Source organism: Pezoporus wallicus, unplaced genomic scaffold (assembly GCF_028554395.1).
Source record: "Pezoporus wallicus isolate ANWC-B61680 ecotype Strahan unplaced genomic scaffold, APGP_CSIRO_Pwel_v1 contig_2025, whole genome shotgun sequence".
Taxonomy (NCBI): domain Eukaryota; kingdom Metazoa; phylum Chordata; class Aves; order Psittaciformes; family Psittacidae; genus Pezoporus; species Pezoporus wallicus.
In genome coordinates this window covers 4,925,820-4,943,275 of record NW_026640253.1, presented here as the reverse complement: position 1 = coordinate 4,943,275, position 17,456 = coordinate 4,925,820, and the positions used below count along the sequence as shown (strand labels likewise).

The following is a 17,456-nucleotide window of genomic DNA, read 5'->3' as shown; positions in this document are numbered from 1 at the left end:
ATCCAAGCAACAGCACTCAGCCTGTTGGGAAGGGACAAAACCCATGAACTACACTCCTTTATCCATCCCTAAAGGGCAGAACTGAAACTCCAAATGAATGACATAATAGGAATATTTAGAAGGCTCCTGAGAATTCAGAGACCTCAAAAATTCTGTTTACCCATAACTGACAGTGTTCTCTGCAATGAGACTATTACTGAATCTCAGAAGGACTTAATGTGAATGCTGTAGCATAACATTTGTTAAAGTTCCCACCACTGAAATTGAAATTAGGATATACTGAAAAACACCGGGAAAGTTGAAGCTAAACTTCTAGTGTAACAGAAATATACCTAACCAGATGGGCTTAACATCAATAATTAATCTTTTCTTCCTCCTCAATTTGATTTTGCTTCTAGTCTGTTCAGTTTTGTTTACTTACAGAATGCACAGGGGTAAAGAACTTAAGAAAATTTGGTGAGAAAAAGCAACTCACACTAGTGCTATCTATATACAAAGTTTACAGATTTCACTCTGTGTGTTTAAGATATCCATATCTATAACAGCATGTATTCATCTTTCTTTAGCCATACTTCCCCTCCCTACAGATAAAAGTGCATTCAAAATCCTAGCCCAAGGAGTCAGTTAAAAATACACATCTGAATCATACGTATATATTGAATACAACTTTAAAGCCAACAGGGAAACTATCAATAAATATAACTAAAGAAACAGCCTCAGCTTGCTGCTTTTATTAATCACCTTGTCAGTTCCAGTTAACTACAACTAACACCACAAGGTTTCTCCTGCCAATTTCCCTCATGTTTGTTTAGTTTTAAAATTAAGTATTTCAGTACACTAGGTAGTATCTTCTACTCTTAGTCTTATGCCCTTGGAGATTGTTTTTTTAATATTTTTTTTTAACACTCCATCCCTTGTCTGAAGTTCCTGGAGATTTCCCCTTCTTGTAAAAAGTCTTATCATAGTTCTTTAAACCTTAGGATTTTAAGAAAGCAAACAAGTAAAGTTACCTTTGTCCTACACACATCCTGTACTTACCTGTACAAGACCATACACAAAAATTTGTTTCTAAAATTCTGGTTTCAACAGTCTGCTCAAAGACACCACTTAAGGATCAGCTCCCCATTTTGCTAAACTCTACAAAATTGAAGTCCTTGCCTCACAAAGCTTCGTGTATGAATACATGATGGAACAGGTAGAGATAACAAACCACTGACATTTGACAAAAAAAAAACAGGAAGGGGTTAATTTATTAGAACAGTAAAACCATCTGAAAAGTTGGCTGCACATGTAAGTGTACTTGCTTACAAAATAGTTTCTGCTACTACTACTCTACAAATAACTGTTTCCAAATAATTCACGCCATCGCTCAAAGATGTGCTGAACATCTGTCCTCTGAACAGTACAGCTCTTACTTGACACGTGTCATTTGCCTATCGCTGCAGGACAGAGCCTCAGCCTTCCTCTTTCAAGCAGGTTCTTATCTTTAGCCTATGGCAAAAAAACAAGCCTTCTCCCTTCTTCCTGCAGCAGGGAAGGGGCGCGTGGCCCACAATAAAGGAAACTCATCACCCTGATGAGCCAGCCCACATTTTCCCCAGTACTCACCGCAAGCACTACCGCCCGTTTTCTGCAGCACTTCGCACCGGCGACGGGCAGGCACGGAGCCGCCCCAGAAACTCGGCGACGGCCCCCTCGGCTGCCATTTCGCACGTCGGCCCCTCTCCCTCAACCGAGGACGCGCTCGGACACCCATAGACAAGCCTCGAAGCCGAGGCCTGCTCTCTCCCTCTGCCCCCACCGTTGAGGTCGCTCACTAGGGACCCCTGGTCCTTGCCGGCCCGAGCGCAGGCCTCCCTCCCGGAGAGCTCCGCACACCATCACTGACACGGGGAGCGGCCCGACGAGCGGCCCAGCGCAGGCGCCGCCGGCCCGGCCCCGGCGCCACGCAGGCCGGCCTCCCCGCATACCGCCACAGACAGGTGCAGCTCTCCGGCCACCGCCGGGGCCCTGCGTAGCCGAGACTCGGCCCTGGCCTCCTCCACTCCAGCCCACATGGAAAAACCTCCCTTTCTCCCCCTGCGCACCGCCGTTCGCCCCGGCCCGGCCCTCCGTGGGCCAAAGGCTACCCAGCCGCCTCACAAAGACGAGCCCTTCCCCCCTCGCGCCGGGCCTCACAGGGAGGCAGTGAAGCCGAGCCAGGCCGGGCCGCGTCGGGCCTCCTCCACCCCCTCCTCGGCCAACCTCAGCAACTTGGGCCTCCCGCAAGCCGCAGCGGGAGAGGAGGGGAGGGGAGGGAGGGGGGGGGGGCGACCGCTACCACCGCCTCCCCCTCCCCCTGCGGCGCCCAGTATAAGGTCCCCTTCTCCAACCTGCTCCACCTCACCTCTTTGGGGACGAGCTGGTTCTCTTCGCTGGGAACCATGGCCGGTGGCGCGGAGCTGAGCCCGCAGCAGGCTGAACTGAGCGTCGTCGTCAGCAGCGGGAGGCGGGGAAACGCGAGCAGCTCATCCTCCTCCTCTGCCACCGCCCCAGCCGGTGGGGGCAGCGGCACAACCCCCACCCCCCCGCGGCCACCGCCAATCAATGGGGAAAATGGCCACCGGCACTGCTCTCGCGAGAATCGATTGAACTCCGTCCTCACGTTTGCCTTGCTGTGGCGGTGGCGTATTAGGGTTTCTCAGCTGAGGTGCGCAGTTGTACACCAAGCATGAGGAGCGGTGTAGTAGATGTAATTCCTGCAGGCGGTCAGGGCAGAGCTGCAGATGGTGTTCGACTGGCGTTTCGCACCTCCCTTCGTGAGAAACGCCGCCTGTGGAGAGGCCGGGCAGTGGGGAGAGTAGCAAGTGATTAAAACTGAATTGTGGTAGGTAAGCAACGAGGAGGTAGCATGTCTGGTGAACATGGCCTGCAGGTGTGGGAAAGAGCTTTCTAGGGCTTCTGTCGGCGCGGGGGGCTCCCAGAAGCAGGGCTCCATGGCTGGTTCCTTGTCCTGAGGTAATGGGAGGCCTAGGACCCAGCCTGCCCTTGCTCTGTAACGCCTGCTTTCTTTCAGCCCGCTCTGCCCCTGCGAGGGGCTCTCCCAGAGCTACGAGGCACACGGGCTGCACTTTTCTCTGTTTAACTCAGTTGCATGCTTTTGTTTTTCCCTCACGTCTGGATATGACCAGCTTGGATGTGGGGTTAGGAGACTTGAGTGGGAGAAGTAAGCACAGCTGATGCTACTAATGAGCAGGCCCTCTTCTTGATGGCCAGTTGTGCTTTGAAGTGGTACTGTGAAGTTAGGCATGTGCTTACTTTTATGTGAATTTAGGGTTAATAGTCTTCAAATGAAAGGTTACTTCTGTGGCATCACTTGGCTGTTGATTTTTGTCTACAACAAGCTTAAATACATGTTTGTCATGCTACTTGAGGCACACTAAAAGCCAAATACCAATCACTAGAATGATTAAAATGCACATTAGTAGAAATGCAATTATACATTAATGTCTACTTCATTGCAGAATAATTCATAAGTGAAACGAATCTACGTGGTGAATGGAGTGGTACATTTTTGTAAAACTATTTTTCTTGTTATTTTGGTGTCCTCTTGTGGAAACATGCAGAATTGAGGATGCCTTTTGGTTTTAAGTCCAAGAAATTTTATGTTTAGGGTAATTTTCAAAGCCCACTGTATTGAAGGTTTTTTGAAATATTTTGTGACTAGGAAAATTAAATTGCCTCCTTTTTAATGTTCAAAATATGTAACTTCTCAGATTCCTCCTTGCTTTTTCAAAGGTGAGAGAAATAGCATGGTTTGGAGTCAGGATATGTTATTAGTATTTATGTTAGTGTACTATATTAACACTTTAAAAAGCGCCTCAAAGAAGTCTTGGAAAAAAAGTCAGTAGTTTTATTTTCATGTTTCAAGTTTCCTATGGTAGGTGCTAAGTTTTCTTTTTCTCAGTTGTTCGCCTTGAGCTAAACAAAGAAATACCCTCACTGAAAACTCAACTGGAAGCTTTTTTTAAGTGTATTTTTGGCCTGTTTTTCATGACATAATATGTAATTACATTGGGGTGTTTATTTAGTAAAGGTTGGGAGGTTCTTTGAGACAGGACCTCTCGCCCTCTAGTTTTAAAATATGTTGCACCTGAAAGCCCCTCACCTTAGACATTTGAGTTCTAATGTGGTGAAATCAAGCATCAAGGCAAGATCCTGAAGAGTCTCTTGCTTTTAATGATACTTCATGTTAAGCAGAGGGTTGTGGAGATACCTCTCCACAAGAAGGAAAAATATGCAAACAAGTTATTTAAGATGTAAGAAAGTATGGACTTAACGAACTTGTGTCTGTTAGAAAAGAAGGTTATTATTAGTGTGGTTTTGATTAAAAGGTTTGGGATTGAGCTGAAGTTTTTCTGAGGGGAACTTTTGTAAGTGAGAAAAGGTATGATTACAGGTAAATGAAAAATAGTGTCAACATGTGTAGATATTTGAAGCCCAGATGCCTGGTGATCTTCTGTTTAGCAGTGTCCAAAGATCCGTGAGATTAGTGAGCAAGTACTTGAGTTGAAGAGAACTCAAGCCATAAAAGTTACACAATCATCAAAGCACTGTCTGGGGGCCTCCTCCGCCTTTTTTTTTTTTTTTGAGGACACATACCTCAAAACCTCTGGAGCTTTGAGGATTCTTCCTCTGTTCTGTACGGAATACAGAATTCAGTAATGAGAAGCCCCGAGGGTATCACTTTTGAAAGTTCTTTTGACTTTCCAAAGTGTTATGCCCTTATGTTGGGGTTTGGTTCTTTTTTTGCTACCATTTGTACTTAACAAGGGGCAAAACTCTGGGACTGAATTACTTTAAAATATATTGTTCTATTGGGATAACGAGGTAGCTACCACAAACATGTGCCTACTAGATAAGAATCAGGAGTTTGTTTTATGAAGAAATACTGTTACATTCTCCTGCCAACCTTCAAAACTGTGCAAACATCTAGTGTATCATGAAACATCTTTAATGGAGTAATAAGCTCTAGTTAATAATTAAATTTTCAGGAGCTGTTGTAATTTGTTGATGCTACAGTATTTAATCTCCTTACATGAGACTTCTTCAAGAGGAATGCTCAGAATTATGGTTTCGTGAAGGGAAATCTAGCTTTATGTAGAGACTGATTTAACATACCACAGGTTTAACTTGTTACTATTGTGAAGAAGAAAAACTGGTCTCTAAAAATTATGCTGGATTTGCAGTTACAGGTAAACTTCTTAGGCTGTTGATAAACTATTGTTGCGGTTTAAGCCCACTCAGCCACGCAGCTCACTCACTCCCCCCACTTCTTCCTCCCCCCATTCCCAGAGGGATGGGGAGGAGAATTGAAAATGTAACTCCCACGGGCTGAGATAAGAACAGTCCGGTAACTAAGGTATAACACAAACCACTGCTGCTACCACCAATAATAATAATGATAAAGGAAATAACATGGGAAGAGAATACAACCGCTCACCACCCGCCGACTGATACCCAGCCTGACCAAGCAGTGATCTAGCTCTTCCGGATAACTACCCCCAGTTTATATGCTCGCCGTGACATGCTGTGGTATGCAATACCTCTTTGGCTAGTTTGGGTCAGGTGTCCTGTCTGCTTCCTCCTGGCTTCCCCTCCTCCCTGGCAGAGCATGAGACTCAGAAAGTCCTTGGTCAGACTAAACATTACTAAGCGGCAACTAAAAACATTGGTGTTATCAGCGCTGTTCCCAGGCTGAAAGTCAGAAACACAGCACTGCACCAGCTACTAAGAAGGAGAAAAATGACTGCTACTGCTGAACCAGGAAAACTATGGTTCAGAGATGCATTAATGAAGGTTGCAAGTGCAGGAGTGTAGCAATTTCCAGCCAATGACACTTAGCTAGTTCTGGTCAATACTTACACTACTAATGTATGCATCTTACTAGTGGAAATACAGTTATGCAACATCACTCTGTTTACTCTAACATTTACTGTTAGAGTAAATGGGAGACCTTCATTATGCAAGATAATGAACTTTTAAATTAGTCTGGGAATGGGATACCTGCCCCCTCTTCCGGCCTCTTTAATGTTTATGCTTTAAGAATTTCTCCTCAGTGTAAGAATTCTGTCACTCCTGTTCTGACATCAATATGCAAGATTTAACAAATAATGACAAAAGTTTTAAAAACTAAATGGAGGGAGTGCTGCTGTCTAGCTCTTTCAGATGCAGTTATATGATAAGAACTGTAGGGGTGCAAAATCTTAAGAAACAGGCAAATGTCAGAATACGAACCGATACTGTCTTTCCAAAGTAATTTTATCCTACCTGTTTGAAGTAGAAAGCCTCTCTGAAGAGGTTTTGGGATGTCTTTTCTGAAACTCTTCAGTTTTGATTTTTCAAATAGGCTGTTGGTAGGAGACTCATTTCCTGTTTCAGAGGTTGGTGGCCCTGTTTGTAGCATCAGCATTGAGGTGCTTGTTTTCTTCTGCATTGTTCTGTTAAAAAAAAGAACACCCAACCAACAAACACAAACCAAACCAAAAGCCCCAAACCTGAAGTTTGCAACCTGTGGCAAGTTGCTGATGAATTATCAAAATGACATAGCCGTTCTGTATTTGCCAGCAATAGAAATGTAGCCATGCTGACGCAGTGTTTTTCAAGCTCTTCTGCATTGTCAGCACTTCAAGAAAAAACAGCTGAAGGCTCTCCACTTTTTGGCCTTTAGTAAGTTCACATCTACTGATAGAAGAAAAGATGTGTGAAAGTTCAGGATACCACTATCCAGCAGTTCATTGCACTCAGGTTAGTTTGCTGGTTTGAGTCCTGAGTAACATTTCCAGAACTGCACAGGAAGTTTTGAAGCATTTGTTTGAAAATCTGTAGCCTGCTGAGTGCACCATCCGGTCCTTTCTATAAGGGGAGGGGGAGAACCAACAACCAACCACCCCCAAAAACCCAACCCCCCCAGTAAATTTGGCCCTTATATGGATGGAATGGAAGTAGGAGGAGGGGAGAAAAGGGCAGGTTTATTGCGGAGAGCAAGTGGTATTTGTGTAAAGTAAAAAAGGGAAAATTACAGAATTCTGCATCTTTAAAGGTGATTTTTGATAGATTTTTATTTCCTTGATCTTAGCTCCCAAATACCAAGCAGGTCAATTAAAGGCTAAAGAGTAAATTGAAATCTTTGAAAAGGGAAGTCTGATTATTTTTTAACTCTCGTCTACCTTTTGTTAGAAGGAAGCTTTTATATTTTAGCATTTGGGACTGTTTCTTGAACGTGTTAAGTGCTGGAATCAAGATATTAATTTAAAGGTAAGGAATCATTAAATTCTCTATTATCTGTATCTTAAAAAAAAAAGATTTTTGTAGTCTTCACTTTCTAAAGTAGTGTGTGCAGAATTTTAGGAATCAGTTTCTGAGAGCTGAGAATGCTGTGGGAAATTAAAGCTTTAAATGTGAGATTTCCCATGGGAAAAGTATTCTTTCACTTTAGGAAGACCATTGTAGTTGGTGTTGTAGGTTTAGTAGGTAGATAGGTAAGCAAGCAGCCCTCTGAAGTTCAACTTCAAGAGATGAAGAAAAAACTTGGGTTTAAGTACTGAACATAGTGTTCTGCTGTTCTTAAGCAGTGTTTTATCCTATAATCTTGATGAGCATGCAAGTGCTTTTCTGTCCTCTGATATGGTAATTCATACCCAGACCTTTTTCATCAAAACCAGTAGGGGATTATTTTAATTAGCAGCTAAGATTCATTGACATTGTTGCTAAAGATTATATTTTTGCTCTGTTTTTGAGACACCAGGTGTTCAGATGTTATCTCAGGAAGTTAGCTTTCTTTTCCATGATAGCATTAATCTTATGTATGAATTCCCAAAGAAGTAGGATACTGAAATTACAGTTGTAAAGAGAAATAGAAATCCTGCAGAGAGTTTTGAAGGCCCATGTATTTCTTTAGTCACACTAATTCTTTTATATGTTCGGTTTTCCTTTTCAAACAGTACTTAAAACTTCAGTTTCTAGCGTTAGTAGTCTGTGCAAAAAAAATTTTGTCTCCTGATGCACTTGTCGAAACCTTCTTGGTGTCAATGCACTAGCAGGCCAACTTCCACTTTGTGGCCTGAGAGTTTGTAAACATGTGAGCTGGTATCATGCTTGGAAATCTGCTTTTTAAATATGCAGACTAGAAGTGTACTGCATGTATCCTCTCTGGAATATGGGCTAGTATGTTATCTAACCCCTTCTCCAAGACTGGGAGATGGCGGGGGGAAGGCATCTCTATGCACAGCAAAGGCTTACCTGTGGGAAAGCAAGAAGAAAGGAGAGTTGCCCTGAATGCATACCATGGTGGTAATGTCAGTCACCAGAACAGTTCATTTATTTCAGAGGTTCAGCAAAAGCTCACAGTGACATAGCCAATGTATTTAAAAACATTGCGTTAACACTTACTGCACATGAGGAATTGCTGTTTGAGAGTCATGTAAGCATGCAAAGGCAGCACTAAATAAGACTATGTGATGTGCAAAAATAACAGAGTAACTTAGGTTCACATGGGCTGCTCTCGAAATGGACACCCAAAGTATTTATAGCTGCCCTTGGGTCCAGGGGATTTAAATAGCTCAGGTTTGCATTAGGGGTGTTCCCAGTAACCCTTTAGATCAAATCTAGTGATGTTTAATATTACAAGCAAGTGCTAATTATAGTGCTCTTTGGACAAGCAGGAAGTGGTTTCCCATCCTCAGCAAGTCCTAGCACATAGGGAACTTCATCCTGGGTTGAAGCTCCTAGCTGGCCTTCCCTTGGATGAAACATGTTTTCTTCACCTTTTCTTCATAAGGTGTCATGATTATCAGCATAAAGCAGTAGCTTGCAGCTGCTTGGGCTTCACCTCATCTCTCACTGAGGGGGGGGAAGGAATTGCAGCAGTTGGCATATTTTGAGTGTGCTGTGTCATGGCTTTGAGTGCAAGGGGAGTACACCTGCAGCAAGATCTGTGCTCTGGGCTGCCTTATGACATGATCAGTCTCTGCCCTCTCTGTACAGCCAGCCTTCTGTACTGAGGAGGGGGTGGAAAGCAGGAGGGGTCTGTTACCTCTCTTCCCATTTCTTCATGAATGCTGCTTACTGGCAGTGTTTAACGTGGTGTCTTTCTGCTTTGCTCTGTGCCCTCAGTAATCATTTTCTTCCACTGGTGATGGGAGGAATCTTATATTTTGAGGAGTATTTTGGCATGGCCTGGGTTATTTTGTAACTGGTTTAGGACTGCTGTGGGGAGAGGAATTGCTCTTCATGCGTTGTGATTCCTCATGACAGGGCGTTCTCCTGTCTGTCACAGGAGGGCCATGTGTTTGCAGCCCTGTAGCTTTCTCCTTGGACAGTCTACATACACCGTGGTAGGGGCTCAGAGCATCCTGCAGTGAGGTGTTTCTAAAGTAGCTTTTAGGTGGTGTGTGCATAGCTGTTGGGAGGCTCAGTCTAAAACCTGCCGCTGGCACTGTAGTTCTCCAAGCTCCGCCTTGTCCCTGTTTTGCAATAGGCTGTCCCTTGAGCATCTACAGCTTTCTTGCGCTTTAAGGATAGTCTGCTGTGGGGGTTGCTAAACTCTTGCACAAATTACTGTAGCATTACCTTTGGCAGCAGTGGAGGGAGGTGCCAGAGGTCTTGCATAGCATTTAAAATGTCAGCTGCCAGTCTAGACCAGCTGCCAGCACTGGAGCTCTGGCAGGGACAGGGCAAATGTGGAAGATGCTAGTGTGGACACAGCATGAGTCAGGCTGGGCAGGGACTTGTGTACAGAGTAGCCTGATGTTGGTAAAATGCCCTTTGAAATCTCCTAGCAAGTTGTCTCCTGTGTTGCTTGGGATATATATAAGGACATGCTACAGGCTCTTGGCTGTTGTATTTTGTATTCAGATGTGACTGTAAGTGGCCTATAAGAATGTGGGGTCTGTGCAACTGGTAGTGACTCTGCTGGGTGAAACATTAAGACAAAGCACTAGGCAGTGAGTCTTAACAAAGAATGTAGTTTCTAAAACCAATCATTTTGTTCCCATGCATATTGATTTTCAGGTTTTCTTTAATTGACATTTAAATGTTTGAAATTCATCTGTTGGTTGCACTGAATTGACATGGGAAAAATAATAAAACACAGAAATTTGTAGCTACTGTCCTTGCTTGTCATCATAGCCTTTGTGAGAAAATGGTCTGGAGAGCAGGTGTGTTTCCTCATCATTTTTGTTAGAAGCCTTGGCTTGCAGGGCTTTGACATGTGTACACATTTATGCTAATTTGACTCTCCCGTTTGCTGTTAGTGTGGGAAGTAAATTTATTTTTATGCTGTTACTTCTTTGCAATGAATTGTGCCAGCTGTTCTAAGTTAGATGCACACCCATTTGCCTATTCTGATTTAAACCGGGCTTCTTAATAGGACCTGTTAGGTATAAGCATGTCTACCAGAGATGCCCAATAGGTAGAGACAAATTCCAGATCATCTGGATTGGATCCAAATCCATTCATGAGATTTAGCTCTCTGGGAAAGGGTTCTTCTATACGGCAGTGTTAAAGGAAGAGCACTCATTGTGTTTATGGTTTGGCTGGCTAGTAATGAAGGGTGCATCCATGGAATGCAGGGGTGTGTGAATTAGAAGGGTCTCAGTGCCATAAATATAATAGTAGGCTGGATACTGTAGTATTTACCACAGTGTTTTACATATGGGATTAATCTATGCCCTTGCACTGGAAATGTGTGCCTTTCATGCCCCGTGCCTTTGCGTATGTGCTGGGTTTGTGTTCCTTATGGTAACAAAAGATTCCATTAAGCATCCCGTAAAATTTAAATACTAACTGGCATACAGAACTGTGCTTTCGATACCACTGGTAATGGAAATATTTACTGAAATGAAATTTCAGACTTCCTGATGGGAATGCTACCAGGATAAGTGTGAGCCAAAACCATTCATGAAGTTTTTGCTGTTCTAGTTTTACTTCTGTGTCCAGGAAAACTTGCATATACAATGAAAACCCAATCATGTTCTGCATCCAAGATCTTGGTTGTATTGCAGATTTATTTTTTAGTCTAGGAGGGTTTCTGAAATGGGGAAAGTGTAAGAATCAGATCATCAGAGGGTTAGTGTCAAAACTGCCCAAGAATTTACGAGTGAATAGAATAAAGTCAGTCTTAGTTGTCTTTTATGGCTTTTGTGTTTGTTCTGACCACTGAATTCTAGGAAAAAATAAAAGCCCAACTATAACATACTTTCCTAATGGCAAAATTTTTGCTAGTACATCCTTCAATCTGGTCTTCTCTATTTTAGTGCTGCACCTTCAGCCTCTTCCTTTTCTTGCTGGTCCTTTTTTTTTTTTCAAGGATGGACTGAAACTAGTGGCCTGTGTTTTGTTAATCTGCCTTCTGTTACTTATTTTCATGTCTTTAAAATTATTCAGGATGGCACTAATGTAGTATACATGTTTTAGGCATGAAGAGGTTAATAAAGCTTTACCTACCTCATAAAAACATTCATGTTCGTGGCAGCCTTGGTACAGTAGTTATTGCCTGCAGTCTCATACAAGGACTATTATCCTTTTGATTGTTATATTTCTGCACAGTGAAACTGGATTTAACATTTTTAAAGGACCTCTAGGGTCCTTTTGTACACTCCTCAGCAGTAAATAGCAGTTTTATGGTGCCTCTTTCGAAAAGTGAAAGGGCAACTTTAGTAAATAGTTAATAAAGCAAGAATTCCTATGTTAAAAGGAATAAAATAATGTTCATGAAAAGGTGTTCTGAAGATGTTTTTGTGATTTAATTTTTGGACATAAGAAATTCATGGCATAAGAAACAATTCCCAAAGCCCCACTACTACTAGTTGGATTCTGGTTCTCTGGCTGCTTAAACCATGGCTTTACCTTAGGGTGAAGTAACTAGCTTTTTTTTTTAATTTTATTTTTTTTATTTTTTTTTATTTTGTAATTTAATTTGAGGAAGGGAAAAAAGTGAAAGCAGTAAGAATGAAAGTGAACACACTATTTAAAATCTCCAGCAGAAGTGAATATTTTGGGAAATTTCATACTAATTGCTAGCTCATTGTGCTGCAGTGGCTATTTCAAATCCATCACGTGACTGAGAATGATGCCACTCATTGTACTTGGATTGCTTAATGACTTTTTACAGGCAGTGTTATGTTGTAAAACAGTTAGGTAAGATGCTTCAACCACAGAATTAGTTTGGTACTAGTATGCAGTATGAAGAAATATTTTTAAAACTTTAATATCTGCTGGGCATTCATAGGCAAAACTAAAGAACTAGGTATGAAGTAAATACCCAAGCTGGTATTTCTTATGCAGTACTCTCTTCATCCATATAAAGTCTTGAGATGTGAGAAGTATGGTTTTGAATACATGGTTATGTTGTTTGGTCCTGTTGTACCCCTGAGACCTTAGATGAAGTCAGGTCGACGGAGCGGTTTGCCTTAGTCGATGAGGAATGGGTTAGAGACCAGTTGAGCAATCTGGACATCCATAAATCCATGGGTCCAGATGGGATGCACCCGTGGGTGCTGAGGGAACTGGCGGAAGTCATTGCTAGACCACTCGCCATCATCTTTACCAAGTCTTGGGAAACGGGAGAGGTGCCTGAGGACTGGAGGAAGGCAAATGTCACTCCAGTCTTCAAAAAGGGCAAGAAGGAGGACCCGGGTAACTATAGACTGGTCAGCCTCACCTCCCTGAGAAAGTGATGGAACACCTTGTCCTTGGTGCCATCTTAAGGCATATCAAGGATAAGAGGGTTATGAGGGGCAGTCAACATGGCTTCACCAGGGGGAAATCATGTTTGACCAATCTCTTAGCCTTTTATGAGGAAATAACACGGTGGATGGATGATGGCAGAGCGGTGGATGTGGTCTACCTTGACTTCAGCAAAGCATTTGACACAGTCTCCCACAGCATCCTCACGGCTAAATTGAGGAAGTGTGGACTGGATGATCAGGTAGTGAGGTGGACTGCGAACTGGCTGAAGGAGAGAAGCCAGAGAGTTGTAGTCTATGGGGCTGAGTCTAGTTGGAGGCCTGTAACTAGTGGAGTGCCTCAAGGGTCAGTACTGGGACCGGTATTATTTAATATATTCATCAACGATTTAGATGAGAGAATCGAGTGTACTATCAGCAAGTTTGCTGATGACACTAAGCTGGGAGGAGTGGCTGACACGCCAGAAGGCTGTGCTGCCATCCAGCGAGACCTGGACAGGCTGGAGAGTTGGGCAGGGAATAACTGGATGAAATATAACAAGGGAAAGTGTAGAGTCTTGCATCTGGGCAGGAACAACCCCAGGTTCCAGTATAGGTTGGGAAACGACCTGTTAGCAGTGTAGGGGAGAGGGACCTGGGGGTCCTAGTGGACAACAGGATGACCATGAGCCAACACTGTGCCCTTGTGGCTAAGAAGGCCAATGGCATCCTGGGGTGTATTAGAAGGGGGGTGGTTAGTAGGTCGAGAGAGGTCCTCCTTCCCCTCTACTCTGCCCTGGTGAGACCCCATCTGGAATATTGTGTCCAGTTCTGGGCCCCTCAGTTCAAGAAGGACAGGGAGCTGGTGGAGAGAGTCCAGCACAGGGCAACTAAGATGATTAAGGGAGTGGAGCATCTCCCTTATGAGGAAAGACTGAGGGAGCTGGGTCTCTATAGTTTGGAGAAGAGGAGACTGAGGGGTGACCTTATTAGTGTATATAAATATATAAAGGGGGAGTGTCACGAGGATGGAGCCAGGCTCTACTCAGTGGCAAACAATGATAGGACAAGGGGTAATGGGTACAAACTGGAACACAAGAGGTTCCACTTAAACTTGAGAAGAAACTTCTTCTCAGTGAGGGTGACGGAACACTGGAACAGGCTGCCCAGGGAGGTTGTGGAGTCTCCTTCCCTGGAGACATTCAAAACCCGCCTGGACACATTCCTGTGTAACATTATCTAGGTGTTCCTGCTCCGGCAGGGGGATTGGACTAGATGATCTTTCGAGGTCCCTTCCAATCTCTAGCATACTGTGATACTGTGACTATTTGCCTGTGTACGTTTCAGGAGTCTGTAACTGTTATTGTTAAATACGTAAGAGATTTAATGTATCTGAGTGTTGCTGCAGCCTTAAATCTTGGAAGTAGTTGGGATTTGTGATTTTGAACTGCTGCTTAGATTTCATTAACTACTTTGCATTTTCTTACATTTTTAAGGGGGGGGGAGTTCTTTATTATATGCTACTTTTTATTTATTAACATTAGCTAGTACTACATAGCAAACATACTCTGTTATAGCTGAAATATCTAAACTCAGAGGTATGCCACGTATGCCAGTCCTGAGATAGAGTATGGATGAGTGCTGCTATTTTGAATCCAGAGTTAAGAGTGTAACTTGGGCAGTTTTTTCTACTGTACACTAGATGTATCTATACATTAAAAGGTACTAGATCTTAGAATCCTGTTGTGAAAGGTTAACTGCACACAATGCCCTTTTGTTTCTTTGAATTTATAACATGTCTTAAACTCATTTAAAAAAACAAAGCAAAACAAAAAACCAACAAACAACAGCTCGAGGTTTTTTTTGAGACCACAATTAGACCTTCCTCAATCACTGTCCTAAGAGGCTCTATGTGAGTATACAAAGTGTATACCCTCTCTGGGTATACAAAGTGAATACTTTTATTTTAATAGTATGCTCTAACATTATACTAACAATGTTTCCTTGTGCTAAGTGAGCATTTTATCATCAAAAAGTATGTGAAAGAATATGGAAATTTCAGGTATGGTGATATGGTTTAAGCCTATATGGGAACATCATGACATAGCTGCATGTGAACAGTAGACTTCACTATGCATGATGTAATTCATGGCACTTTACATTTTGCAAGTTACTAGATATTTTTCACATGAATTTCAAGAATTCTCTTTTCCTAAGCTCTCCCAGTTAAATGCAAAAGAAGGAACTAGACTTGTGTATTTGATGTAAATTTGAATCTTACCTTGATGATAGAGAACCCTCCAAAAAAGGATGTGGCAAAGTGAAAGGTAATTCCAAAAAGTTTTGAAAAGAACAGGAGACAAAGGGAGTAGAAAAGAAAGAAAAGTAAATCTAATCTCTATGAAATAAAAGAGAACCTGTATGCGTGGAGGGGTGTGTGCATGGTTGCAGAGGCAGCCCTGGGTGTCAGACACCTTGTAGATAGGAGGTTGGTGATTCTGCTGTGAGCTGTTTTGGTGCTGGAATGAGATCGAGGTTTGAGAAGAACAGGAAGTTACATAAGGATATCTCTGTTGGTTGTTTACTAGCCAGTGCTACTGGAATAAACAACTGTGCTGGCAGTACAGTGTCTCTTTTGTCATCTAGTCTAGCAGCATGGGAGATGGAAACTTAAAGCTCAGGCCTTGAATTCAGTGAAATGAATCAAAGGGATAAGGTAGCTTGTCATATGACTTTCAAAACTTAAGCAGTATAGAGTAATATTGATCACAGACAAGAGCTTTTTAAATTCAGAAGTTCTTTTTGCAAGTATTGCTCTGTAAAGAGAACTTTAATAGACAAACATAGAGGTTGAAACCCTCACCCTCCCCATCTTCCCCCCCAAACCACCTCCCAACTCTCTTCCCCTGGGCTGTAGGGATATTTTATGGTTTTCTTACAAGTCTTTGGATAGAGAAACCTGTGATAGAGTCAGGTTGCTCATTGCAGGATGACAGTGACATGGGGAAGATAAATTCCTCAACAAGAGTGTGTGCAATGCACACAGAGACTTTTCTCAGTTCTCCAGCCTTAGCCACCTTTTTATTAAATGTCTGCAGACTGATTCAGTGACTAGACCTCAGTTTGCCTGGCAGAATTAGAACAAATTATGATAATAGAAAAGTACTTTCCTTATTAGCAGCTACTGGTGATGGTTTCGCATTTTTTCTAGGCATATGTAGACATTTGGATCCACTAAACGTCCTCCTGCAGGTGTAATATTTTCACAGAAAAGAGAAAATCATGAATTCACTATGTCACAGATGCTTCATGAGGGAAGCTATGTTCAGATACTGCTTAATTAATCTTGTTTCTTTCCAGTGAAAGGTGATTCAGATGCTGAGTTTTCTAGAGTGCCATGCATTAATCTAGTGCCAGAACACAAAAAAAAAAAAAGGAAGTAAAAAACCACACCCCACAACAAAACCAAAAAACAACCACCAGGAATTTAATAAGACTGAAACATCCTTGTTCCACTGCTGAGCAAACTGAAAGGAATGTATTTACATGTATTCACTGGAGGCTGCAAAGGTTCACTTATTATTTCAGTATAGTAGAATGTAGTGAGTGGGTTGGGAAGAAGTATGCTTTTGTATTGAAACTATAACACTTCTAGCAGAGATAAAGAATGCTTCATTTACCTTACTGAGTTCTGTATTCTCCCCAGGCTTTCTGCACAGTAATGCCCAGAGATCTCTCAGCTCCATTCTACATCATCAGCTAGTTAGGATGCATTATAAAAATATACCCTTTTATAACTTCTGAGATGGGAATAGTTTAATTAGGTTCTTAGCTGAGTAACTGAAACTCAGTGGCAATGTTTCAATGTTAGTGTTAAATTCTGTAATTGGAAACAAAGTTCAACTAAATAGATAAGGATTTTGCCAGCACTATAGAAAAACATTTATGCTATTATTTTATGATACTGTAGGAACTGTAGTAACTTTCTGTAGGTTATATTTAGATGTCTATTTCTTTTGTTATTTTCAAGGAACACATGGCAAATTTGTATTTCTGTGTAGTTAATAGTGCTTTGACTTTGTTTTGGGGAAAAGGAGAATGAGAGGCAGAAAACTGAATGGAATGAAACTTTGGTGTAGGTCTAGCAAATTTAAAGGAGTTTAAAGTATGAGAAAGAAATGCTCCATGTTCTTGCTCTTTTAAAAAATAATATAACACTAATCCAAAAATTTTACTTGCCTTGTTCATGTTTTATTTTTATGCCAGATCTGGAATACCTAGGATAGCATTCTCACTGTGGCTAAAATACAAGCTTCTGTAATGATCTAGTATTACAGACTTGCTCTCTTCAGTAAACTAGGGTTTGTTTTGTTGTTGGTTTTTTTTTGTTGTTTGTTTTGGGTTTTTTGTGTCTGAATAGATACACAAAAACCTTTTTCTTATTTAAAATGGAGTAAGAGTACCTGTTTAACATCTTTCATTGACAACAGTGAAGGTGAGACTTATTAACAACTTGAGCCTTGTCCTGGGTTCAGCAGTAGCAGTCACCTTTCTCCTTTGTGGTAGCTGGAGAAGTGCTGTGTTTTGACTGCCAGCCTGGGAACAATGTTGGTGAAACCGATGTTTTCGGTTGTTGCTAAGTGATGCTTACCCTGACCAAGGACTTTGTGAGGCTCATGCTCTGCCAGGGAGGAGGGGAAGCTGTGAGGAAGCGGAGATGGGGCGCCTGACCCGGGCTGGCCAAGGAGGTAT

At 42.3% G+C, this 17,456-nt stretch overlaps 1 protein-coding gene and 1 long non-coding RNA gene across 5 annotated transcripts in view; both read right to left on the bottom strand.

Annotated features, from left to right (window-relative positions):
• Positions 1-2,517, bottom strand: part of USP47 (ubiquitin specific peptidase 47) — a 56,073-nt gene extending 53,556 nt beyond the window's left edge. For 2 of the 4 annotated variants that reach the window (XM_057418306.1, XM_057418307.1), the window contains exon 1: positions 2,387-2,495. In XM_057418306.1, the coding sequence (XP_057274289.1) occupies positions 2,387-2,425 (39 nt within the window). In that variant the 5' untranslated portion in view covers positions 2,426-2,495. Of the gene's footprint in view, positions 1-2,386 lie in introns of all 4 variants that reach the window. The other 2 variants (XM_057418309.1, XM_057418308.1) reach the window with 2 other exon arrangements.
• Positions 2,518-6,341: 3,824 nt separating this feature from the next.
• Positions 6,342-17,456, bottom strand: part of LOC130604026 (uncharacterized) — a 53,821-nt gene continuing 42,706 nt past the window's right edge. Inside the window, exons 3-4 of the long non-coding RNA XR_008973351.1 lie at positions 10,875-11,068; positions 6,342-6,479 (exon numbers count right to left, since the gene is read on the bottom strand). This is a non-coding gene — a long non-coding RNA (uncharacterized LOC130604026). The remainder of the gene's footprint in view (positions 6,480-10,874; positions 11,069-17,456) is intronic.